This window comes from Numida meleagris, chromosome 14 (genome assembly GCF_002078875.1).
Source record: "Numida meleagris isolate 19003 breed g44 Domestic line chromosome 14, NumMel1.0, whole genome shotgun sequence".
NCBI classification, from domain to species: Eukaryota; Metazoa; Chordata; class Aves; order Galliformes; family Numididae; genus Numida; species Numida meleagris.
The window spans coordinates 9,028,698-9,055,055 of NC_034422.1; the positions used below are offsets into that span (position 1 = coordinate 9,028,698).

General features: G+C 40.4%; 3 protein-coding genes across 7 annotated transcripts in view; 1 reads left to right on the forward strand and 2 right to left on the reverse strand.

Annotated features, from left to right (window-relative positions):
• Positions 1–6,964, reverse strand: part of BCR (BCR, RhoGEF and GTPase activating protein) — a 99,852-nt gene extending 92,888 nt beyond the window's left edge. The window contains exon 1 of one of the 2 annotated variants that reach the window (XM_021412839.1): positions 2,575–5,816. In XM_021412839.1, the coding sequence (XP_021268514.1) occupies positions 2,575–4,090 (1,516 nt within the window). In that variant the 5' untranslated portion in view covers positions 4,091–5,816. Of the gene's footprint in view, positions 1–2,574; positions 5,817–6,838 lie in introns of those variants that run through there. The other variant, XM_021412840.1, reaches the window with a different exon arrangement.
• On the reverse strand, positions 10,049–25,900 carry RAB36 (RAB36, member RAS oncogene family). 2 transcript variants are annotated; one of them, XM_021412871.1, is made up of 11 exons: positions 25,816–25,900; positions 19,583–19,671; positions 18,381–18,469; positions 16,881–16,946; positions 16,169–16,270; positions 14,407–14,471; positions 13,779–13,830; positions 13,358–13,439; positions 12,655–12,745; positions 11,990–12,109; positions 10,049–11,766 (listed from the first exon to the last, which is right to left on the reverse strand). In XM_021412871.1, exons 2-11 carry the CDS (start codon positions 19,649–19,651, stop codon positions 11,702–11,704), a joined length of 801 nt encoding a protein of 266 aa, XP_021268546.1. In that variant the 5' UTR covers positions 19,652–19,671; positions 25,816–25,900; the 3' UTR covers positions 10,049–11,701. The 2 variants fall into 2 exon arrangements, with proteins under 2 accessions (XP_021268546.1, XP_021268545.1); XM_021412870.1 differs by lacking the exon at positions 25,816–25,900 and adding an exon at positions 20,383–20,492.
• Positions 22,659–26,358, forward strand: part of RSPH14 (radial spoke head 14 homolog) — a 79,305-nt gene continuing 75,605 nt past the window's right edge. For 2 of the 3 annotated variants that reach the window (XR_002443462.1, XM_021412866.1), the window contains exons 1-4: positions 22,659–23,226; positions 23,578–24,012; positions 25,468–25,570; positions 25,787–25,905. Coding sequence is in view for 2 of the 3 variants with exons in the window: in XM_021412866.1 (XP_021268541.1) it covers positions 23,814–24,012; positions 25,468–25,570; positions 25,787–25,905 (421 nt within the window). In the remaining variant the exon portion in view is untranslated. The remainder of the gene's footprint in view (positions 23,227–23,577; positions 24,013–25,467; positions 25,571–25,786; positions 25,906–26,358) is intronic. The other variant, XM_021412867.1, reaches the window with a different exon arrangement.

Below are 26,358 nucleotides of genomic sequence, written 5' to 3' on the forward strand. Positions count from 1 at the left end.
AGTATCGACTTAGATGTCTTTCATTTGAGAGGTAGGTGACCTCCTTTAAGCTTGTTTGTTTTTTTTTTTTTGTAACACAGAGGTAACAAACCATCACTTGAGTGTGAACTCAATAAAGAATTGAAATAAAATATCATGTGTCAGTCAGCCAAGCTTAATACGTGCTGGTAGGGCAGATCCAGACAGAAAGTTCACTTTGCACCTGCCACACTACATTCAGCACTATTATGGGCAGAGACTTGAAAAGCTAAGCTAACAAGCATACAAAAATTTGAATGTGCAAAGAAACCAAATACTGTTGAACAAATCCCACTTGACGCTGATTAATAATAAGGCCGGCCAGAACCTGCTGTGATTTAAACTTGCACTCTTGTTCAAGCACAACTTCAGGGAAGACTGACAGAACTAGAAGCTGAACCACAGGTGCTGGAAAAGCTGGCTGGATCTGTGAACTGCCTTCGTGTCATGCAGTGATGTAGAACAGCGCCCGTCAGTGCATGGTTGTTGGGAACAGTAGCCAACCAGCTGATCACACAGTGATCACTCATGTCTTTTGTTTGTTTTATGAAAAAGAGATACTACCAATTAGATTCAAATAAATCTTTCTAATCATGAAAGAATATATATATATAATGATGCTCAGTTAGAATTAATCAGAACCACAGTCAACCAAGAAAGACTGTGACTTCAGGAGATGTAAAAAGTCGCCACCAGCTAATGTGCAAGACAGTAATGATGAGCCATCTGGTGAAGGTTCCTGCTAAGTTTGCCATGTAACCCCCTATGCTGAGGAAAGCAGAAGGGGAATCAGTTACATTCTGTCCTCGCCTGCAATTGTGTGGCCAATCCTAGGAACAAACACCAGGCTCTCCAGCACAACCAGGAATTTTAACTTTCTGAGTTTTCAGCAGCCCATTTTACTCTTGCTGCACCCCACAAAGCATGAGCTAAACTATTTAAAATAAAACTGATCCATTTCTGAAAGCTGAATTTATCCTCAAGCTTTATTGACCTTTGTTGTTTTCGTCCCTTTGTTTCCTTCTGCAAAAACTGCAACTGCCAGGAGGCTTCCCAGTCATCTAAAGAGCATCAGTAAACAAGAGCAGAGACAGATGGCTGCAGCTCAGTTTAAAACAGCACTACACCCAGCCTCTCTTCTGCACTGCTAGTGCTCCCTGAAAGATACAAACATATGCATAAGACCAAACAAGAATGCAGTAGTCCCAGATAGAAAGCAAGTACGTATCTATAATCAGATAAGGAAGAAGTCACTATGAGGACAGGATATTGAGGTTCCATGTACAGTGAACATTCATTTCAACTGTACAGCCTTTCACTAATCAAATAATTGGTTGCAAGGATGGCAGAGGGTGAGAGGAGAGATTTCTCCCCTGTTGTTGCTCCCAGAAGTACTGCTGGTAAAACAAACAAGCAAAAAATCAGCAGGGAAAGTAAAACCAAGAATCTCCTTTCAGCAGTTGCTTTACACCAAACTTACAGAGGCTGAGAAAGTAACATCTCTGATAGGCCTCTCATTCACCTGCCACTTCAAGAATTCAATCATGTTAACAAACAGGTTAACTCCTTATAAAAATGGCAGATTCAAAGAACACAAGAAGAACACAAGATAACTCACAAATTTAGAATGACGGAAGTCTACCAAAACCAACCATACTGCTCTTTTGTTCCTGGATTTGATTGCTTTTTCATTTACTGCATAGAAGACCAATGACAATGTTAATACAAGATACCGTCTACAATAATGTACAATTACGTATGTTGCCTTGCTAAATAGACTGAGTTGTCTACATGCATTCAGTAAGTTTACTTGAATCAACATAGTTCACTTTTTCCACCATCTCAAAATCCACTGCCATTCCACAGATATTTGCATGTCTGAATGTTTTACACAGTAAGTTCAAACACAGCCCTTTCTTCCCCAAACAAAAATTCTGATTCTGCTAAAATTAAATTAAGAGCACTCCCTCAGGGCTTCCTGATACTCAAAGTTATTCCCTCACTTAGTGACAGCAGAAAGCTTCAACAGAGTTGCACAATCATCACTTCCAATCAGCTATAATTGAAGGATGACAGAATGAGAATCTGGCACTCAATTAATACAAGCAGGAAAAAACAAGACTGTGGAAAGAGTATGATTACTGGTAAAGCTCCAGCAAAACCCTCAGGCTGTAGCATGTTGACATGCTACCACCTCTGAGGCAGAGTTTAACTACTCCTCGGTGCAAGAGTAGGAGGAAAAGAGTGATCTGTTCATGAATACTGCATCATTCTGGCCCCCTTTTACCTCAGCATTCACACCAAAACTTAAGAGAGCTGATTAACATCGGACTCAGCTGATCCTCTCAAGAGAAGACTGGAGAGCAGTCTGAAGGGTACTTCTGCAGGACTTTTCTGAAACAGAACTACAAGGTAAACAGATTTTTCACAACAAACAGTTTCCCTCTCTGGGTGATTCAACTAGGTTCATCTAGAAAACCTTTCCTAGTAAAGTCCATGATACCATTTCCTGCTCCATACATTTAAAAAAAAATAAAATAAAATGCTGGTACACACCTGCATCTCCATGGAAGAGGCTGTCTTGGTGGCATCTCCCAGAAGGCAAATCTCCATCACTTGGCCAGATCTGTCCCGTTTTTCGTACGCCCACAATAGTAGCCTCAGATACAATGACCTGCTGCTGCCTGTGCCGTTTCTGAGACTGGGGAGTTGGTGGACTGCTACTGTCAAAGGACTGCTGAGAGTTCTGAGAGGGAGAACGGCTTTTATCCCGATACATGCGGTAAGTGGTGGGACTGGGGGAGACATGGCTGGACTGACCTGAAGAGAAATCTTCCTCACTGGAGGTAAGGTTCTCATTAGAGCTACAATCAGGAGTATACCCTCCTCCAATGTCTTCAAAACTCCTGGGGGAATAAGATCTCCTGGGCCAAGTGAGATGTTTCTCCTGGTCCGTTGTGCCCTGATTTCTCAGAATAGGTCCTTTTCCTTCTGCTTCCCCCATCATTCCACCAACATAGATACTTTGATAAGGTTGAAAGTCCATGGGCTGCCAAGGTGAGCGATTGCTACCATTGGCATTTATAAGATTATCTTTGAGAAACCTGGGGTTCAGTTCAGCATCTTCGTACTCTCCATCATAGCCAAAACTGCTTTCTGAGGACCTTCCCCTGTAAGCAGGCCTCTGGAATTCGTTGAAGCTGGGTACCATGTTTGAAGGAAGGGAGTGTAAGGACTTTTTGCGTTCCATTTGCATGGCTTGACTACCAAGAGAGCTTATTTTATCAGAAACATCTTTATCGTTGACCTTCACTAGACCCTTCTCATGATGATACTCCATATTTACATAAAAGGGTTTTTCAACAACATCCTTGTTATCTCCAGAATGATGTGAATTGCCCTTTTTTATCCTCTCAAAATTGGACCTTAGGGCTGCCACACTGGTGCTGTTCCCCCTGTCCTTCGAAATAGGTTCAAACAATCCCTCCTTCTCAGCAGATCCCACTGGCCTGCGAGAGGAAGATGATCTGTGTTTGGAAGGAGATCCATCTGTATCGCAGCGACTTTCTGTATCTTCTACAACTCTCTTCAGTTTCTCCTCGCCATAGTACTTACACCTGTCCTGTTCTCCCTCTCCGTGATGGGGACTGTCCAAAGGTGACAGGTCTGACCCATCGCTCTGGGTAGACAGCTTCCGCAGAGAAGGTATCCTGGGTTTGAACTTTTCCTCCCCGTGGTGTGACTTGCTTTTTTCATGTTCATCTTGGTCAGCAGACTGGTGATGAGGCAGGTCTTGGATCTGCTGCTCGGCACTCCCTTCAGGCAACACTGAAGCACGTTTAAAGCCCCATCTCTGTCTATCATAGCTTTTTTTCTCCTTTGCCAGAAGGGTCTGCAGGTAAATCATGCGGAACCTCTCCTTGTTGACCTCCATCTCCAGTCTCCGGATAGATGCTTTGCACATCTCCAGCTCCTGTTCAATGTCTCCCACAGATTTCAGCTCCATTTTAGGAGGCTCAGAGTCTGCAAATTGCGCTTTCCAAGCCTCTACAAACCCCACAGGGTCCACCATTTTGCATACAGGAGTAAGTAAAGAATAAGGGAAGGAAGCTGGAGAGAAATAGGTGGAGAGAATAAACCAACCGGATCTCACATGTAGAAGCAGAAACAGCTCCGACGGGGTCAACTCAACGCGTTTCTTTCACGGTCCATGCAGAGAAACGGGGAGGCAAACGGCGATCCTCGGAACAATCTCTCCTCGTCGTCTCTTCCACCTCTCGCCGTCCCCAGCCCCCCGTACGCTCGCTACTCTCCCCCCCTCATAACTAATCTTTTGCTAGCGAACAACAATGCTCCCACCCCGGCGACTCCATAGCACTTCAAAGGGGGGTGGACAAAGGAGCAGGCTCGGGGCGGGGGAGGAAAGGTAAATATCGCCCCCCACCCATCCACCCACCTCCCGCCGCCGCCGTCCCGGCCACGGTCCTCAGCGCTGCCGCGCTCGGGAGCCCTCCACTCCGTCCTCCCTTTGCCAGCCCCCGTGTTGTGCTTTCTCTTTCTCTCTCCTCCTTTCCCCCTGCCCCTTTCCCTGTCTCCTCCTCCCGGCTATTGTGCTGTCCTCCGGGCGCACACGCTCTCCGGAGCGTCGCCGCGTCCCGCCGCGGGCCGTGCCGCTACCCCTCGGTGTCCGGGCGCCCCGCGGCCCCGCGGCCGCCTCCTCGACGCGGCTGTGGCTGCGGTTGGCCGCGCGGCTCCGGCGGCTGCCCGCGGCTACCCATCGCGCGGCCCGGCTCTGGCGGCGGCACCCCGAATCGCAGCGCTGCGGAAGGGGAGGAGAGGGAAGGAGCCGGGCGCGGCGATTGACACGGCGCTGGGGCCTCTCTTAAAGGGGCAGCCCCGGCCGGCGGAAGGGAGGCCGTGCCCGTGGGACCCAGCCGGGCTTGGGGGAGCCGGCCCGGAGCCGTTCCCGCCGGGGCACTCGGAGGCGGCCGCCGGGGAGACAAAGGCACGGATTTGCACACCGTGTACATGCCCGTCCGCTAGCGCTCGCGGCCACGGACCCGACCACCACCAGAGACGGGCGCGAGCAGACCTAAGCCTGGCCAAGGCACGTCCCTGTGTGCACGCGCACCGCCCCTACGTCCACGCCCTCGCGTACCGTGTATAAACAGCAGCGCGGCTCCGCGCTCTGCTTCGTGCTCAGGGCAGCACTCCCCTCGGGCACAGGTGCAGCTCACCTTCAAAGCTCACGTTTGCCCCCGCAACTGCAAATGCTGTTAATTAGTAGGCGTTTCATTCACTCAGGCCTTCCTTCACCATCAGGTACACTAATAAATGACAAGCCGGTACTCAAAATCGCTACGATGTTGGGAACCAAGCCGGGTTTGTTCCATCATGAGTCTCACTTCTGCCCTGTATATTACGCCAGCCAAAACAATTTGGAGCGCAGCTCTCCAGCTCTGGGTGAAGGGTGGTGAGCTGTGAACAGAAGTTTGGCTGCTTACTATACTACTGCTTCTCAAACCGTGGCACATAGCCTTGCTTGAGCCCTTCCCACATACTAAGTCAGCCCCTGAAAAAGTGGAATGACAGGTATGTTTATTACCACACTTCCTTTTGGATGAGGAGAAAAGTGAAACATTGCACATCTCGATATCCCTCATAAGCCTGCTCCTTTTATGTCTGATGTGGGACAAACCACCACAATGACGTGTCTCTTTTCTCACATATTTTACAAGAAAAAGATGGTGGAATATAGCCCCAGCAATAACTAGTATAATTCCTTAACAATGAGAAGCACAAGTCTAGAGGAGTCGTTCTCTTACCTTCAAAATACGCCTCACAATCTGCTAAGCCGTTTCCTCTTCATGTTCTGATACGACACAAAGTATTTTCAGACATCACAAATGGCTAATCATGCGTTCAGCTTCAAATAGTTCATCCCCTTCCTGATCGTTTCCTGGCCTTACCCTCTTTTCCTGCACTTATCTCAGCTTTTTAACACATTGGCTGATCTATATGGAAAACAGATTATAATCAAAATCCTAACAAAATCTGTATACCTAGTAAATATCTATACAAGCCTTCCAAGAAATCTCAGTGTTTCACAGACAGACAAAAATTGGCTTTTCACCATTGCTACTGTTTGCTATTTGTTTGCCTTCATGCCTGCTTGACCAGTGACATTCTGACATGCAATGTATTTCTAGTAAGGTTAAATTTCAGATTGTGCTAGCGTGGTTGTAATAATGGCAGATGCATTACATCATAGGGATATGTTATGAATCCGTACACTACTTTTAATTCAGTACCACTGGTTTTGTTGTTATGTTATTGGGATGGTTTTTTAAATTATTTCTGGAGTGTTTTTTATTTGGGCTCACTTTTCTCACATCTGTGCCATTTCCAGATGCAGCAGGAATTCTAAAGAACCATAGGAAGCCTTTCTGTATGCACAATTAACTTGTGGTAAGTATTATCGGGAGCATCCAGCACGCTCCCTCTGCTGGCTCGGCCGTCCCTCCCAGCAGAAGCAAACCGAGCGCCGAACTGGCCGTGGGGCTCCCTCTTGTGGGAAAGAAAAGCTGGCGCGCGTGGCATTTAGAGCGCTGGAGCTTCCCAGTTAGGAAGTTTGGGATTAGTTTGGGGTTTTGTTTTGTTTTTTTTTTATCACGACCCAGCACAGGAGAATCAGGAATTTTTGTAAGAAAAAAGCTGAAGCACGTAAATGAAGGGTTTTTAAGGAGAAATAAATCCTGATTTCTGATTAATATGTGGCTGAAATTAAGAAACTATCTTTGTAGCGTAAGGCAGCACTCACTTTTGTGGTAGTTTGACATGACCAATAATCTTCTGAAGTCCTGTCCAGCATAAACTATACTGTGATACCAGGAATAAGGAACTCTCTTTCCTAGGACCCAGAGAATGGCAGTGGGATGAGCCTGACTTGGGGACCAACAGGAAAGATATGAATCACATGACCTACAAGAATACGAAAGAAAACATCCTAAGTGTCACATAATAACTCAAAAGAAAGAAACAGTATCACTAAAGATGAAAATAAAAGGTTTTTACAGCAAAAATGAAATTTACCTGCCAGGTAAATTCTTCCTTGAATGGCTTTTGATTTGTTACCGGTTGTTTTTCCTCAGAGATATACATATTTATATAGAATCAACTGATGAGCTTGTATTTATAAAAGGCAAGAACCAGCATAACACTAGTACATCTTTGGGGAGATAATTATACCTGCTCTTTAGCTCTGCTTCAGACTCATTATGAATTCCACATTCTCCAATTCCTTATCTGCAAATTCCACAAGAAAATGGTACTGAAACTGCTGCCATGAACGCTATGAAGGCTTCACCTGGTAAAAAAAAATTATGTTTTAGCTTGCCTACATTCAGAGTTAACAGAATTGTTCTGACACTGCTTTCTACAATATGAAGGCTTTCCAAAGCAAATGAAATTGCTGATTGAATGGATCAATAAGCATAGATGCAACACAGACAAGATAAAAACATTTACGAACTTGCAATCTGATATTTGCTTTCCCACCCAAGGTTAGGTTTCCTTTGTGCTTTGCTAAGTAATCCATCAATTGTAAGATCTAAGATTCATTTCCAATGATCAATTATTCATATTTGCAGGGGCAGACTCAGAGGGGCTTAAAAAAAGTCTCAAAGCATCCATCACAGCTTGGATGGAATCAGGCCATCTCTGGGGAGAGTCGCTGACTAACAGGCTAATGCAGTTTTGCATGAAGTTTTTGGAACTGCAGAAGATACAAACCAATAATGACATCAAGCAATGCACTTAATCATTAGAAAAACTGTCCCAGCTGATTTTCAAAACAACACAGCTGCACTGCTGAAGAGATTAGATCTCTGATTTTGTACAAGAATTGTGCTCAGCAACAAAAGTCTGAGATTTATTTTCTTCATTTCTTTCAAGAAAAAAAATAGCTGAAATCCTGATTATTTTTTTTTATTTACTTCTGATTCATTTTGAGGCTGTAGATACCGACACTGTGTCTGCACTGAAACCTAGCACCTACCTAGCACAGACAGGAAGACATCCTGCAAAACCTGCCTTTTGACCTCCAGGACCATTATCAGTGCTCCTAGGAAGGAGACAGACCAGTTTGCCTGCTCAATAACAGCCATGTGAAACTACAAGAATGCACTGTGAGTATAGATAATACTCAGCTGAAGGACTGCTGCTGCAGCCACACTGAATTTGTCCACCCTACAGGTACATTATTGTCCTTGAAATGACAGTAACTGGTATTATGTCCAAGTTTTCTTCTCTGACACACTTAAGGAATGCTCAAACTGCATAACAAGACACCTGCTTATGTCCAAAAAAGTATAGATGCAAGCAAAATTTGGTCAGAAATCCAGGCTTAGGCCTGGTCATCACGGGTTGCAAACAGCCTTGAAACATATCTTTAGAATAATAACTATTATATGAATTATTTCCTCCTACAATAGTCTTTAACAACAAAGAAACAGAATAAATGGATGATAACACACAAGTTTCTGAGTTTAAAATTAGTTCATAGCAAGTTGTCCATATGAAAACAAAGGACTGAAATACTATTTCTGAGGGCTTCTACCAGTAATCTGAAGTTAGCAATACTCATACACGCACAGCACAGTATGAAGCATGTGACTCTAATGGGCTTGTAAAATTGGTTCTGAAATGCATTACACAAATGCAACATGTTTAATATGCATACATAATACACAGCAGTAGAGTGAAACATCTTTTTGTACTCATTCAAACTCTGCAAGCACAAAGATCATGGCTACGGTGCCTACTCAGTATAAGGCATGGTACAAGTGGACTCTATATTCACCATCTTGTGAAAGAGATGAAGGTCAGAATATTACACATTCAGATAAATAACTCCTTACATACCCACACATATTCGTCTTCTCCACCAAATGCTACATTTTTGTCCTTGCCAACAGAATCAATTGCCAAAAAAAAAAAGATTGACTAAAAAAAATAAAAAAAGATCCTAGATTTCTATTACATTATTTGAAATTGCTCTAGTTCACATCATATGTAACAGAAAAATAAGTAATTAAAAGGCTGTAAGCTATCTTTCCCCCCACTTTTTCTCAGGAAACAATTTTTCAGGAAAAAAATGGCTGAGAATCTAGAATATATTTAGCTTAGAATCATAGAATCATTTAAATTGGACTGGATGGCATTTAAAGGTCCCTTCCAATTACAAGCCAGATCATGCTGCTCAAAGCCCTGTCCAACCTTGGGTGTCTGCAGGGATGGGGCACCACCACCTCCCTGGGCAAACTGTGCCAGTGCCTCATCGCCCTCATTGTAAAAATCTTCTTCCTTATATCCAATCTAAATCTCCTCTCTTTTAGTTTGAAACCATTTCCCCCTGTCCTATCACAACAGACCCCTGCTAAAGGGTCTGTCCCCTTCTTTCCCATACCCCCCCATTTAGATTCTGAAATGCCTCTCAGCTCTCCCTGGAGCCTTCTCCTCTGCAGGCTGCACAGCCCCAGCTCCCAGCCTGTCCTCACAGGGAGGTGTTCCATCCCTCGGCTCACGTTTGTGGCCTTCCACTGGATGCACTCCAGCAGGTCCGTGTCTCTCCTGTGCTGAGGGCTCCACGTCTGGACTCAATATTCCAGGTGAAGTCTCACCAGCACTGAGGAGCGGGATCACTTCCCTTGACCTGCAGGCCATGCTTGATATGTAGATTTATTATCAAATGTTTATCTTTATTTTCTCAGTTTTCCAGATACTGTACTTTCTGTAATGACTGAACAAACATCTTCAGAAACTGTAACCTGTAACTAGCTAGCTATGCATTTTCTTCCCTCTGGGGAATGAAATTTAGAGCATTACAGAACACATTCCATGCTTTCTAACGTAGCATTGCATGTAATGCTGCATTAGAATCTTAGAATTAAATAGCTGTAGGCTGCTGATAGAAGGTTTTCTAGAGGAGCAGTCCTTCTGTTCAACAAGATGCACTCATTTCATTCCTCTATAATTTTTATGTATTTCCTTTTAATAAAAGTACTTTTTCCAGTTGAAACCTAATTACCAAAATCAATCACACAAACACAATCACATATACTGAGTAAATATTTATACCGTAATTTCAGACAATGTTATTTGTCATTCAAATTTCTGGCAATGTCATTTGTCATCAGGAATGATTTTTACAACAGCATTTTGGCATCAGTCATTCCTACCCAAAGAGCAGAAGATGTTGGTAAAGCTGCTTTACTTGCGTGAAATTCAGCAGTGCCTCGAGCTAACCTCCCTGTATTAGGCAATGATTGTTATTTCTAAACAACTGCACAAGGTTAAGTCAAAGGGTATTTGAAAACGCAGAATTGGAGCAATATTTTTGATCCAGCCAGCACGCCAAGTATGCCCAAAGAGCAGGTTCTATAGTAAACATTCAGTAACAGCATCCTCTTATGGCAAACAACTTGGGTCTTAACAAGCATGTGTCTGCTTCAGAAAACTCCATCATTTCCCAGCCATCTAAATCCACGTATACTTTAAAAACTTTTCACAAATTGGCTAAAGTTCTTTCTCTGCTATTATAGCTTCCATTAAGCAGTGGAGCAAATTACTCCTATCATCAAGTGATCAAATTATCTTGTCCAGTAAAGGCAGATAGAGTGACTAAAAGTTTAGCAGGAATACTGAATCTCACCTTACCAGCTCAGAGTTCCTACCACAGGTAGGTAAGACTGTAACTGAGACTGCATATTGTTCCAAAATCATGTTACATTACTATAAACAAACAAAAAAAAAGAATTAGAACAAAATGCCAACAATTATTCTGAGCAACCAAACAGAACTGCAGTGTAGATGATTTTCATGAAGATCAGCGCAAAGAAGAATTCTGCATCCCTTATGGAAGACTGAAAACAAGAACTCTAATTTTTCTCTGTCATGCACCATTATGAGACTATTCTTTCATTTTCAAGAGGCTGAAAAATCATAGCATTATTATCTGGAAGCATTTTTTAAATATTAGGCACCCAGGATAAAACAGCAAAGTTCCTATCAGGACTTCTCCCAGGCTTGGGAATATTTGAATGTTGGGCTTTGATGCTCTAGTGAAAAGACAAAAACACAGATTTTTTTTCTGGATGGAGAAATTGCAATGAAAACTACACAGCCTGCATTTGTGTATTTTCATACGTATTCAAGCTAGAATAATGTTATGCTGTTGTCTTCTTTTTTTTTCTTTTTGAAGCAAAAACATGGATAGCACCCTTTATTCTGAACTGCCATTTGTACTCTGCTCCCATGAGAATGCAACTTCAGTATTTAAGATTTCTGGAGAACTATCAAAACCCAACATGATAAAGTTACATAACTTTTGACTACACGTTTTTCTGGCAGACAGGTGAGTACATGGTGCTGGCAATGTCTTCTTGCATTAAGACAAGGATGTCATGTTACTACTATGCAAAGAAAAGTTTATATAACAATTGTACTATCCAGCACAAGTAAGCCTTCAGCAGCAAGAGAACTGTCAGAAAGGAAGTTTGAAAAAGATTTTTCTCCCTCATTTCTAAAAATACAGCTTTTTACTTCTGGTTTTAGAGCTTTTGTTGTTGCAGGTGCTCTGTGCCGGACTACAGAGAAGTGTGGCACTTGCAGAAAGAGTTGAACGTCAGCAGCAACTTGAGCTTTCTTGAGCATTGACTTGTGGGATTTCCATCAAGTTCTGTTCCAGTCCTGTAGAAGCCAAAAAGGTATAAAAATCAATTCCTAAGAAGTAATACCATACAATATTAAAGGTAACAAGAGCTGAATGAAGCCCCAGTCACTCAGGTAGACACTGAAGTTAATATGCTTGCAGTTGTGTGAGACAGGCTTCAGTGCTAAAAAAAAAAAACAAACCTCCCCAGTCCTTGAGATGATAAAAATGCAAAATACAGACAAGAAAAACTTAACATACTGATGAGGTTTCCTGTCCCAATTTGAGCCATGTGCCCTGTGGTTTTCTCCAGCTCCTTTATCATGGATTGTTCAAAGGCCAAGGCAGCAACTCTGGAAAAGAACTCTTTGACATTTTCCCCTAGGAAACAGGACAAAAATGATGCATTTTTGCAACTGCACATCAGTGCATGATCGGATATGAACAAGCACATCTGTGAACAGACCACTGCTTAATACTGGGAAGGCTCAGGCATCTCCAACAATCTGTCTTCTCTTCTGATCACAGTAGTGAGAATTTCTCTTTTTTCTCCACTCAGGAATACTGTAATTTTTTTTTTTTTTTAATCTCAGCAACATAGGGGTTTCAGTTTGTGGCATAATATTTTCATTCCTAATCAAGTAGAAATGCACACATGTGTTTATGTAATTACCCATGAATTAAACATGCTTAGACATTGCAGCAGCTTAAGAATACCTTTCTGTAAACACAACAATGAAAGCACACATGCAGATGCTTAACTAAAAGTCAACCACTAATAAATCTAAAGTCTCCAAAGGCAGTAAAATGCAACAAGATTAAAAAGAAAATGTATTGAAATAAAGGCATAAGGAACTTCAACTTCCTTCCACTTCAACATTAGCCTCTCTGGTTACATTATTTTCATATCCTTTGCAGTAACTTACCTGTTTTGGCTGAAACTGACCAGTATTCTGCCTGCATGTCATTCGCAAAGCGGATAGCATCTAGCTCTGTCCTTTCACAAACAGCATCTGACTAAGTAAAAACCAAGGAATACCTTTAACATGAGAAGTATGCTGGTAATACAGAAGTAGTGCTACCACCTATAGAGTGATGCTTCCAGTTTTCACAGTAGCATTTCTGTCCTTGCCTGAGAACTTGTGCAATCAGACACTATTGCTGAAGTGTTCAGACGCTTGGAAGAGAAATTACTTAGTGCTGTTTTTAAATTGGAAGTCTCCAGCTACCTTCAATTACGCTGAAGCAAACTAACTAACAAGGGTGATAGTGTATCTTGCTATACAATGTGGTAGAGAGCAATAAAGAAAATAATTGCAGGTGCTGGTCTTCAAATTCTTATTACAATCTATTGTTTTTAGCAGAAAGTTACAGGACTGACTAATCATGATTTTTTTTTTTTGTTTAATCCTTCTTACCTCTGTCTCAGATCCTTTTTTCTACTCAATCTATTTTTAGTATACTCAAATACAAGCTTTTCTCCCTCCACCTCCCACTTTTTTTTTTTATTTCTCTTATCTCTTCTTTAAGACTTCTTCCCGCTTTAATAGATTTTTCTTTCTTGTGCTTTATTTTCCCACCCATTTGCTATCTGTGATCAGTCATATCAGTATCTTGCTATTTGCTCACCACCAAATCTTTTTTTGTTCCAACAAGAAAGATGAAGATGGAATTTGGCTCATTTTCTCTCAAAGCATCTTCCAGCCACTGCCTGAAAAGCAGAAGAGAGATGAGAGAATCAGAGGCAGTATGGAATAAATGAGATAGAGACAGATAACAGGGCCAGAGAATGAGCTTATGTGAGTGTGTCAAACACCTTTTTTTGAGAAAGAAAGGGAACAGGGGCTATTCCAACTTCACTGAATGCATGTCTTCCACTACTGAAAAGTGGAAACATGCTCACTATAGAGTGTAAATTCTACAATAATATTAATACTCAGAGATTAGTATAATAATACTCAGAATAATGGAAGAAGGCAAAGTTTTGATAGTGATAATGAAAAAAAAGAAGCAGAAAAAAAAATTATAAGCCAAAAATACAGAAACTTACTTGGTGTGATCCAAAGTCTGGATATCAGCTAGATCAAACACTGTTATTATAACTGTAATGAAAGGAGAGGAAAAAAGTAATTAAGTTTAAAAGTGTACCAGAAATCACTCCCATTGAACTAATCTCGTTAAACAGAAATAACACATATATAGTACAACAGTCAGTTTAACATGGAGGACTCAGAAGACTCCGTTTGGCTGATTCCCCATCCTTCTCTAGCACACAGTAAGACTGCCATCCCGAAACTTCAGCTTTAATAATGCCATAGAATGTAGACTACAGGTAAAGACCAAATCCTCCTTTTATTTTGGACCACTTCAATTCCTTCAAAAATTCCTTCCCTCATCAAAGGGAACACCAGAGGTACATACTCCTCGGTCCAGCAAGAGCCTTACCTAAAGGCAAAAAAATGTTTCCCCTGAGACACAAGTACTAATTTTTAATCACTTCATCATCAGAACATTCAGAGCTTGCAACAAATATATTCATGAGTTTTTCAGTCTCTTCCTCTCCCCAGTAATGGAGATTCCATTCCATCATATGTATCTACGCTATCTTTCCAAGGATCATATAGAGGTGTATATAAAATCTCCTGTTACAGCCAGGATCAAATTAATATTGTTCTCACCCTCTGCTCCTCGGTAATAAGCAGATGCAATGCACTTGAACTTTTCCTGACCTGCTGTGTCCCATCTGTGCAATGGCGGAAAAAAAGAAACTTCAGGTTAATGAAATCAAGCGTAACCTGAGCAAACATGCTAATGAAGCAACAGACTGGTACAAGTTGGTAACACTTCTCTGGTATCACACTCTTCTCCATCTGGAACATGTTATTCATTAACTTCTGATAGAAACACAGTAAAGCCCTATTATTTAATTAAGCCATTTCAACTCTGGTTTTGTCCAGAATTATTTTTTAACTGGTTATTTTGGAGATTGTTCTTTGAGAAACAATTAAAACATTTGTATTCTGTATTGTAATACTGTTTTCTTAAAACATCTCAACGTCATCTAGATCATTTATATCTTTCTATGGCAATCTAATTTTGAAAATGCATTTTCTGTGCTAATACTAGCTAAATCGTATGTTTGCTCATGCTGAACTCTTGCAACTGATGCTTTGATACCTATCCATTAATGACACCATTAAAGAATAAATAAATAAATAAAATTGAAAAAGGAAAGAAAGAGCTGCTTATTAATGAAGATGATACACAGTTTTGCCAGCTACTGCCAGTACTACAGAGGTCTGGGATTTTGCTACAGCAGAGCACTGCCAGTACTTGCAAATTTAGCTTGTACAGAAATCTCTCAGCAAGAGGGGGCACCAAGTGCTTATCATATGGAAATGTTCTACATCGCCACCAAAGAATCTGAAGGTAACACAACCTAAAGTTTAGTAGCCCGTGAACCTTATCGTTTCAGCTGACGAAGTGCTGATATATCAGTGTAGATTTTAAAGGCACTCAGGTTCCAGAAAGGCAGTGCTGAATAGAATTTTCAAAAACAAAATGGCACTGAAAGTGGTAGGAAATGATTTCTGAGTGTTTTTCAGTAACTCTCACCAGCCATCTGTTTACATCTCTAGGCACTGATATTTCAGAGAAAATGTCTTCCTAAGCAGAAAGTATTTTTAAGATTCATGCACTAAAATGCTTCACGCAATGAATCTTATTGCTGCTCGACATCACACTATGCACAGACAATTAAATAATGCACTTTATAGAACAATACAGTTAGCCAATTAAAATAGCAAAGGACATTCTTCAGCAGAACCAAAGCAGGTGAGAGTAGGCCAGGATTCCTAACAAGCTGATAAACAAAGCTGAAAATCAGAAAGACTTTAGATACAGAAAGATTTAAGTGCTTTTATTAGAACGTGTGATTTAGAGAAAGACATTTATTTTGCAATTAGGAGATGCTGAAATCATTGGATTCCATACAGTGGATTTCAATTATTTCAGGAATCCCCCCTGCCCCCTCCAATAAAGTCAAGTTCTGAGCCCATAAGGCCAACTAAACCCAAATGGCAGAATAGTACAGCACTAGCACCCAACAAAATTTGTTGCAAAAGCTTCTGTTTCTCTTCCAAGAAGCTTGAGTAAAAAAGGCAGAACTGCACTGGAATAGTGCAAGACTTCCAAAATGAATTTTCACTGACAAAATTATAACATTTCCAGGAATGTGAGATCCAAGAGGAAATCAGAGACTTTACTTATTCATTTATTTATTTTAATTAAAACTGCAAGCCCAGGTACAGAACCTGTTTTTCAGATAATATTATGCTATGGGCATTTTTCTTTTAAATCTTTGTACTGCTAGAGCCTGTAGCAACTTAAACTCTTTTGAGATTGTACTGTATGGGGAACTTAACCCACATTTCAACTTACATCTGGAGATTATATGGTATTCCAACTATTTCAAAACGTTCAATTTCAAAATCCACTCCAATGGTCGCCTTGTAATCTCGTTCAAAACGATCTTTACAGAATCTGCGGGGGCGGAGAGGGAGAGGATGAAATATTAGCAACACGTGGCTACAAATAGCTCCAAAGTAACACTATATAGGATAAATTATACAGAAAATAATTAACTAACAGTGGAGGGGTTATATAGTGCAGAAGGATATATAAAAACATTGAGAAACTAATTATAAAAAAAAATACTGAATAACAAACTAGAAAGTATATTCATCTAATAAGTACTCAGGATTAGATAAGAATCAAAACAATTACTTTGCACTGTCTAGGAGAGAGACAGCATCATAGTTTTAGTTACAAGATAATATATTTTGGGTCATAAATACAAAAGGAACACATGATTTTTAATGAGATTAGTAACTAAGAAATTTTATTAGGAGCATAGAAGAAATGATTGAAAATGCAAATAGAATGTAATCACAAGCTACAGAAATTCAGAGCTCTGTTCACTGAACTTGCAAAATGCAAAAGAGCTGTTTGCAAGGTCTGGAAAATACTGCACTGTATCATATTTTACTGAATATATATTCAGTTCAGACTCCTGAAAGCTTTACTGCAACAAGTGATACACTTTCAACTTGAAAAAGAGCAGAATCAATCCATCTGCTGAAATATACCATACCTGTTGATGAGGCTAGTTTTCCCAACATAGACGTCTCCTACCACAACCACTTTGGATATTTTCAGCCTGTAACAAATATTCACAAATATTTAATGCATTTAGTACTAACTGCAGTATTCTCACTGTAGTAATTCTGATACAGATCCTTAAATTGCAAGTGACTAATACATCTACAACTCCAGCTTACCTAAACGCCACAGTGCTGCAGCAGGATCAGTCTTAAATAGTTACAAAGAAAAAGATCATAAAACTCTGGAGCAGAATTAGCCCATTTCTTACTTTCTACATAATTTCTATGGGGCAGAAAGACCTCATTCGAAGTGCTTGCAAGGAAAGATTATACACTTAGCAGTTTTTATTTAAGACCATATAGCATCTAAATCCTTATCAGTCCTTTAAAAGAACAAGTTTAGACTCTTCTGTCACTAAAATCAATTATGAGTTTTTCACTGACTTTAATAGTATAGAATCAAGTTTTAAGAGCAAACAAGAAATTGCTGCTAATAACCCATTGCAGAATCAGTCTCTGGGGAAAAAAATGGTTAGAGCCAATACATTTTCTGACTATCTGAAATAACATTAATCTGAAGCTTGCTTCATGCAGATAATCCTCTTTGCTCTGAGTTCTCCCACAGAATACAGCAGATGGGCTTGAGGTGACTCACCTGCACTCTTAAAATTGAATTGCACTGTATGTCAGGAGATACAGGACATCTCCCCTGCACATGCTACAAAAATGGCTTACAAGGTTTAATATTGTTTTGTATAAAGAATGGCTTTTTAAACAAAAGACTCAATCTTCTATTGAATGCTGTATCTGGTTGTATCAGGCTTAACTCGCTACAAATTAAATTTACTACATGTGTCTGTTCTGGGAGAGAGATGATGAGAAAAAATAATTTAAGACTATTAAAATTCAAGATTTATTTCAGTTCAGAATTTTGCTCCAGTTTTAAGGAAACATTTAAGACAACTTCTCCGTATGGATACTTTTTAAAATGTTAAAGCTAAATTCTTATGTGCTTCAAGCAACTTAAAACTGCTGTGTTTCTATCTGCCCCAAAGCCTTTACCAAGTGCTTATTTGGCACACTCAGTATGCAGTCCTTCTGTGCTCTCTATTGCTGTCAGTACATCTGCCCTTTTCCTGGCAAATGCTCTAGGACTTGCTTTTCATGCTGACTTGCATGACCAAAATTCAACACTAATTTTAAACAGTTGGTTACTCCTTTAAACTAAGCTATCTGTTCCTAAACAACAACTCTATTTCTTCAACTTCACATAAGCCAGGAAGAAAAAGATCTTCAAAACTTATATAAAGAAGAAGCATTTCATTCGTTTACTGTGAAATGGTGTAGAAGAACCATGGGGACAGGCTTAGCTGTCTTCAGTCACACTAGAACGCTCAACACATGGAATCAGGAAAAGATTATGAAGGAATCAGGCTATAAAGAGGTTAAAATGCTTGTGTCACTGCACACTTGGTTTATTAGAAACTTGCCCAGCTGTTCCGGTCCTCTGCAGACAAGCAGTCCTGAGCTGCGCGTGGAAGTGGTCTTTGAACTGCAGACAGGCCTCAGGAGTGTACCACTGAAGATACAAGAGAACAGCTACTGAGATAAAGTCTATAATGTCTACTTACCAAGAAGTCAAATCAGCAAGGTGAGATAGAAAAGGAAGTTACTTCAAAAAGCTTGTCAAACACAGGGATACTCTGGCTCATGGAAAGGGATAGTTTGAGTTGGAAGGCAGTAAGGCTGTTGCATAGGTGTGTTTGTAAAATTCCTTTAAACAGCTCCACCAAGTACCAGAGCCCTAACTTCCACAGTAAATATATTTGTTGATCATTGTGTACCATAATTATTATTTTAAATAATTTCAATAATCTAAGACATTCAAGAAAAACACAAGTGGGAACATGTCACCAGCAGATCATTCAGACTACAAAGTCTTCTATATCTCTTACTTGTGCGGAGCACTGATTTTATTTTCAATTAGGCTTAGCAGGCTAAAAATGAGGACAGCATGTTTTGCCTTATACTTACTTAAAATAACAGTGACAGTTTTCATGAAATTAAAAGCAAAATATGGGGTTGAGATCAAGAACGGAAGAAGTGCAATATCCTCTTAAAAGGATGTTTTGAACAGAATTAAAAACAGAATGGCATTTCTTTGTCCTTACCTGCCCTGAACCATTCTATTGTACTTCAAGGATAAAACTCTTTGGGGGTAAGAATGATCTTCACTGTCTACAGTGCCTTCTACGTTTGATCTATAGTATGATTAAGTTTCCTACTCACACAGAAGATTAAAATTGCTTCAAATTCTTCAAGTGAAAACTGCACATAGACCTAATTACTCTTTTTGAATATTAAATATCAGCTATGATTCTCATTTCCTCTCAGTGTAGGAACTCTTAAGCGTAATTATTAATGTTTGGCTAAAAGAACAGATATTGTAAGATAACACTTCTGTTCCAAGAGTCACTTTCTGCTGAGGTTAGAGGAAGTAACCTGGTTTGTTATTAAGTGCATCAGCACTGAATGGGAAAACAAGGTCACGTTCACCTCTGAAAGAAATTCTTAGACAATTTGCAATTTTAGCAGAAGACATCAAATATACACCAAACCAAAACACTATTAGCACAAGGGAAAGACATGGCAGGTGATACATCCTCTGAGCAAAGGGATAAAGAATGCTTACCTTAGGAAACTGGGAGATTATTCTGTCCCTGCTCACTGGGGGAGCCATATGCTTTAGGTTGGACTTCATCCTCCAAACTCAGGTCAATCCTGCCAGGCAGAAAATATGTGAAGTGAAACAAAGTATTCAGGAATTGTCTCAACACAAGAAAAACTTCAAAACCAAAAAATAAATAGTCATTTTGGACTTGTCAACTTTCCTTCTAGTACAGCTGGCAGTTCTTTGACTTCGTGTTGAAGAAAACATGTTCCTCATGTAAAAAGGATGACTTCTGTCTGCACAAATGTAGTAAGAAATAGTGGCTTTTTCTAAGTAGAAAAGCACTGACTAATTCCAGAGGAGGGCAGAGAGGGAGTTCACTTAATTCAACACAAGTGCTAGCAGTTTAATCCTCAAATGATTTTGCAATGCTTAATTTAAAAACTCCACATCTCACTATTTTAAATGCTTCTGCCTAAAGTACATTATTAATGTTAGGAGATATCCGATTTCATTAGGTGAGAAGAGGAAAGGAGAAACAACGAAGTTGCCACATTTCTTGGCACAACATCAAACTCTCATCGAAGATCAACTCATAAAGAATGAAATCAGTAGATAGTCTAACACAGAAGAACAATGTTCACACAAAAATCACAAACGAATCAGGATATTCCATTTGAGACGCAATGATTTGGTTATGAAAAGAAGCCTTGTGGGTTATTGAGAGAGGGAACTCTTTGTAAGGTACCGGTTTCTTACTGGCATTCAAAAGAATCTAACGAGAACAATCCTCATGCAGCAAACCGCCAGGAAGGACTCACCGTGCAGTGCAGATGCGGCAGGATCCCAGCCACACGAGCAGCCTGCTGCTGCGTGCCCATGGCAACAGGCTTGCAACAGTTCCCTTCCTCCCCTCCTCTCACGGACTGAGAAGGCGGGGTTGAAATTGAGTAATTTAACCATACGCAGGGCTCTGGTTTTAAAAGAACAAACCTGTTATAGTGGCCATAGAGATTCCTTTGATCAGAAACTACTCCTCAGTAAACTCAACGGTCCTCTAATCCTGTCTCATAGTGCTGTTTTTATTCTGAGATAGGAAAACAAGCAGGATTAACCCAGCAGACAGGGAACTAATGGAGTAGGGAACTGTTATAGAGCTAATATTATGCATGTTAGCAATTATAAAGAAACACCAGAGGTTTTGTTTTGCTCCCTCCCTCCCCCAGAATTTCAGCTTGCTTTCATTTCAGCTTTAGTCAGGATGTGCGTGCAACTATGAGCCATTTTGAATCACATAAATGTATCTAGTCATTACTAATCTTGGTTGATAACTTACCAAACAATAAAGAATAAGAAATCCCATCACTCTTTCGTGTTGTCTAAGTATTGTTAATCAACTTATTAGATTAGACTGCATTTAGCATGCTAAACTGCATTTAGGATGCTAAAAGATTTTGCTGTTCATTTCACTAGGATATAAACTTCCAAACTTGAGGAAAAAATAAAAGGTCTCACATTCAAATAATCATATTTTCATAATGCCAGTACAGGCTTGGACTTCTTAACATCCAGGAGACAAGCTTCTCCTATTTAAAAAAAAATTTGAAAGGACAAGTAATTAAAAAAAAAAGTGTGTAACAAAATCAAAACAACAAAATCCCTACAGTTGTTTTATAACCATAAACAAAGAGTAATGGTCAACAAAACTATCAGACTACTACTTAGAATTACCATTTTATTCTCTTTTGTGAGCAATTACTTTTGTGAGGGTTCACTTCAGCCATTCACGTGATCTGAACCACACTGAAAGCAACAAACAAAAAAAAAAGTCCAAATTTACAGCTGATGTGTTATTCAGAACAAAAGACAACATTACAGTGCTTATTTTTAACCATGTTCACAGTTTTATCAATCATACTACTTCTGACTGTTCCAAACCAGACAGACCTAGATCTGTTTCATGATGTGCTCCAAAATAATAGTTCTGAAAACAAAGAGAGAAACCCTCCCGGTTGGTAGAAGCATCACACTGACGCTTGATTTCTCCATTTTCTCCTGGTTCTGGCTCAGCGCATCCTCAGCATGTACAAATCTGTCATGAGTACGTAAGATGACTCACTGCTCATCTCCTAGAGCTCTTTCACAAACTAAACTAGGAAAAAAAAAAATCAATTCAACAATCTCAGTGAATCCAAAGTCCGGGAGGGAACCAAGGTAACCAAGGAGAAGCATTTTAAAATCAAAAGGCCATTTTCCCTTGGTGCATTTCATCTAAATCTTCCTCACACACACACTAAATTACGAAACCAACAAACCGGCCACACTGTTAGGGGAAACAGGCCAATGATTTAAGAAACACAAAGCTGCTGAAAATACTGAGAATTATAGGCACTGAGATCCAGTTTCTCTTCCTACAGAGCTCAGTCACAAGTCTCCATGGCATTATACACCTCCCCACATCAACGCCACAACAACATCATCCACAGATTCTGTGGATAGACAAAGGATTTGAAGAAAGACTTCAACTGTGCGTAACATCAGTTAATGCCATGACCACTAACTAAAATAATAAAGCCGAAGTATGGTGAAGGAAGAGGTAGAACGTGCACTGAAAGCATGAGAACAGAGTTAAAGATGAAGGACATGAAAAATCTTTGATCTTCTCCTGCCCCAACTATGTGGAGAAAAGTTCACATTCTTCTATTGGAACGGTGAAGTGGCACAAGTCTTTGGTTAATAAATGTCTAATCCATTCAAGGAAACTAACTTCTACTTTAATTTGTACTAAAATGTTCAAAAAAAAATCTTTTCCTGAAGATATTTTTTAAAGCAGTCCTTTTTTTTCCTGTGGATTTTGGTGATCAACAAACCAGAATCTATTCCAGTGTTTTATTTTAATCTGGCTGATTGGTCTGACTTTGGCTTTGTAAAATCTAGTTCAAGAACTCTGATTACAATATTTATTACTCAAATACAAAAAAAAAAACCAAAACCAAAAAACAAAACAAACAAAAAAACTCAGTGACTTTTCTAATGGCAGAGAAATAACCTTTCACAGCCCAAGCTGCTCAGAGACGAATCCTGAGCAAGGATTCATAGCAAGGCACCAGCCTGCTATGCCCTCAGTAACTTGACCAACGTTTTGTTCAACCTAAAGTCTTTCAAATTTTATACAAGTAACGTTACTTTAAAATCAGAGAATAGGGAAAGAACCTCCCTCCCCGCCTCGGCGGAGAAGGCACTTGGCGCAGGCTCCCACACTGCAGCGCCACGGCAGCGCTTCCCGCCCTTTCCTCACACGCGGAGCCGCGAGGCGCCGCTCGCCACACAACTCCCCGCGCCCCACGCTAGTAGCGGCCACACTTTCCGATTCACCAACCACGCTGTTGACGCCACTGCCTCCCAACAACCACCGTCGAACGCGCCGGTTACGCTATTGACGCAAAGCTGGAAACAGTAGAAAAAAAGGAGCACCTGGCCGCGCAGTTTTTATTCACAGAGTGGGGCTTACGCAAAGGGAGAGTTGCTGTGGTAACCAGAACGCGGGCGCTCAGGCGCCATAGAGCGGCAATCGGGGCCCAGGAGAAGTGGCGGCGCTTGCTGGGATGGGCGTCTGTGATTATGCGGTCACTGGGGTTGCTGTTAAGAAACAGAGCTGATGTTAAGTAGGATTTTATGTATATATATATATATTTTTTTTTTCTGAGGAGCTGTGGTTTGTTGCTGTTGAGCAGATTCCAGCGTTGGGGGCAGTTCTACCAGCAGACTGCTTGCAGTGCTGGGGGCAGTGGGTGGTCAGCGATCCTTTCCAACTATCATTAACCAATTCCGAGGGCAGGTTTCCACTACAATCCTTTAAAAAGAACGTGTTTTTGAAAAAACAGCTTTTTGCTAGATTTTGAGTCCCTTCTGTAGCATGGAACATTTTAAAGGGGTTTTAACCCTTTAAAAACACTTCTCTCACTCACCTTACAATTTTAAGCTTTCTCATTGCTTTTTTTATTTTTATTTTACAGTGTTCGGTAGAAACTTAAACCAGAAAGGAAGACTCATCTGATGAACCACTCCAGCCCCTTCTTTCAGAGCTTCTTAAAAACTCAAGAGTGCTGGAATTGCTCTTTGAGGGGATAGAGGACCATTCAGTTTAATGCTAGTAGCAATGGATTTGGTACATTAGTTGTCTTTTCACCAGGCAGAATCATTTTGCAGTATTTTTTAAGTATAATAAGAATCCTTCCCAGACAAATTAGGGATGGCAAGCACTCGTATCTCAACCAAGCCTCCCCCTGATGTAGATCCAACAAAAGCTCCCATTGCATTTGGGAGGAGAGCTCTTCCTAAACTGAATAGAGAGATACAGTCTCCTGAGATACTGACTCAGCAACGGGCATTGATGGCACTCTGTGATCTGGTCCATGACCCAGAAAATATCTACCAGGCAGTCCAAATAGGTAAGTGGTTTGCTGCCATAAGCTTTGACACAGTGGTGGTGACAGAGAGAGATACACTGTACTACGCTGCCCTGTTTTTACCCCTGCAACATAATTGATGAAAGAAAACAGCCAGGAGGATTTCTTGGTTTTAATCTCTACTTGTTTTTTACCATAAAAAGGTAAAGAATATTATAATACAATATACTTGACAGTTATATTCTAAGAGTACACTCACTTTAGGATTTATTAGGTGCTCACTATAGGGTCACACAGAATTGTAGGGGTTGGAAGGGATCATCGAGTCCAACCCCCCTGCAAAGCAGGCTCCCTAGACCAGCTTGCACAGGTAGGCATCCAGGAGGGTATTGAACAACTCCAGAGAAAGAGACTCCACAATCTCTCTGGACAACCTGTTCCAGGGCTCCATCACCCTCACTATGAATAAGTTATTAAGCACATTTGTGCAGAACTTCCTATGCTTCAGTTTGTGGCCGTTCCCCCTTGTCCTATCACCACACACCGCCGAATAGAGTCTGGCCTCATCTCTTTGCCTCCTGCACCTTAGATATTTATAAACATGAATCAGACCCCCTCTAAGTCTTCTTTTCCTCAAGACTGAACAGACCCGAGTCAGCCAGCCTTTCATCAAAGGGGGGATGCTCCAGGCCCTTTATCATCTTTGTGAGCCTATTACCACCTTAAGATAGGCTAAATAAAAAATAAAAATCTTAAAAACGTCATTAAAGATGGGCTAAGGGAGTTGAGCTTGTTCAGGCTGGAGAAGACAAGGCTTTGGGGGGACCTCACTACCTCCTTCCAGGACTTAAAGGAAGCTTCTAAACAGAAGACAGACTGACTTTTTACATGAGTAGATAGTGATAGGACAAGAGAGAATGGTTTTACCCTAAAGGAGGGGAGATTTAAGTTAGATATTAGGAGGAAATTCTTCATTCCGAGGGCAGTGAGGCCCTAGCACTGCTGCCCAGAGAAGCTCTGTGCTTTTTACACAGACCTTGCTACTCTTAAAGTAGACAGAAGTGTAGTCATCAATCTACAAACACATGCTTTTCTAGAAGAGTAATAGCACTGCTGACATCAGTATACGTCTAAACTTCGTAACTCTTTGCAAGGTTAGAACATAACCGAGTACAGAATTGAGCAGCTTGTTTCTGGTATTACCCAACACAAGCTTAATTCAATGGGAACTTTCCACTCTCCTCATCAGCTGTCAAATCAGACAATTACGTGGGGTTGATGTATATATTTTTATTCTAATATTAATGTGCTTGAGAATTGACAACTGGGCATTTTTGGCAGTCTTTAAGTATGCAATACGACACTGAGAATTTCACCTCCAGGACAAGATGAAAAATCGAGTCACTTGCACTTGAAATTGTGAGGTAGAAATGAGCATTGCACTTTTAAACTAACGCTGAAGTTAGAAATACTAAAATCAATGGTTGTGTCTCAAAGGTTTCTTGGAGAACTTGAAGACCTTGCTGCTGCATCATGACAGTACTGTCCGACAGAAGACAACGGAAATTCTCTATATAATGACCATGCATAATGTTGGCAGGTAGGTATAATTCCAGAATTTACTGAATGGTATAGGAAGCAATAAAGAAGTTTCCATGAGAAATAAAAACAGGATTTCTAAGTTCTTGCAAGATAGAAGTAATGGAAACAAAAGTATTTAATTAAAGATTATGCACCTGTCAAATATTTGAGTTATATTATGCTAAGCTATATGCTGAGCTATATAATGCTATGATCTGTCCTCCAATGTTTATAGGCAAGGGTTGATACAAAATGCAGTAATACCTGTCCTCTCTGAACTTTTGGATGATCCAGAAGACATCTGTCGGAGGAACACACATCAAGTGTTTGACATGATGGCAAAGTTACCTGAAGGTAGGGGATTTTTTCAGTAATTATTCAAATAGAGAAAAACAGATGACTTCAGTGTGCTTTCACCTCTCTGCCTTTAAAGGATTCTTCCCCATACCTGTGCAGACAGATAGATATCATCCTGTGAATATGTAGATTATAATAGAAACTTGGAGGAAGAGAAAACTTATTTCTATTAAGTGTTACAAAGTTTTTGCAGATCAGTAGTAATTATTAACAATTATTTTTACACTCATTATTGCCTTCTTAGAACTTTCAGAACTCTGTAATTCAGTAATAAGCCTTGCTGTTCAGTCTGTACTGAACTTTATTCATAGCTGTAAACTTTGGAGTACTATACATCTAGTCACATCTAACGCAGGAGCTTATCAATTGCCTCATTTTACTTAAGAAATTTTCAGTTTAAATGGGGAAAAACACCTCACAGGGACCACTGTACAAAAGATTTTTAGATAG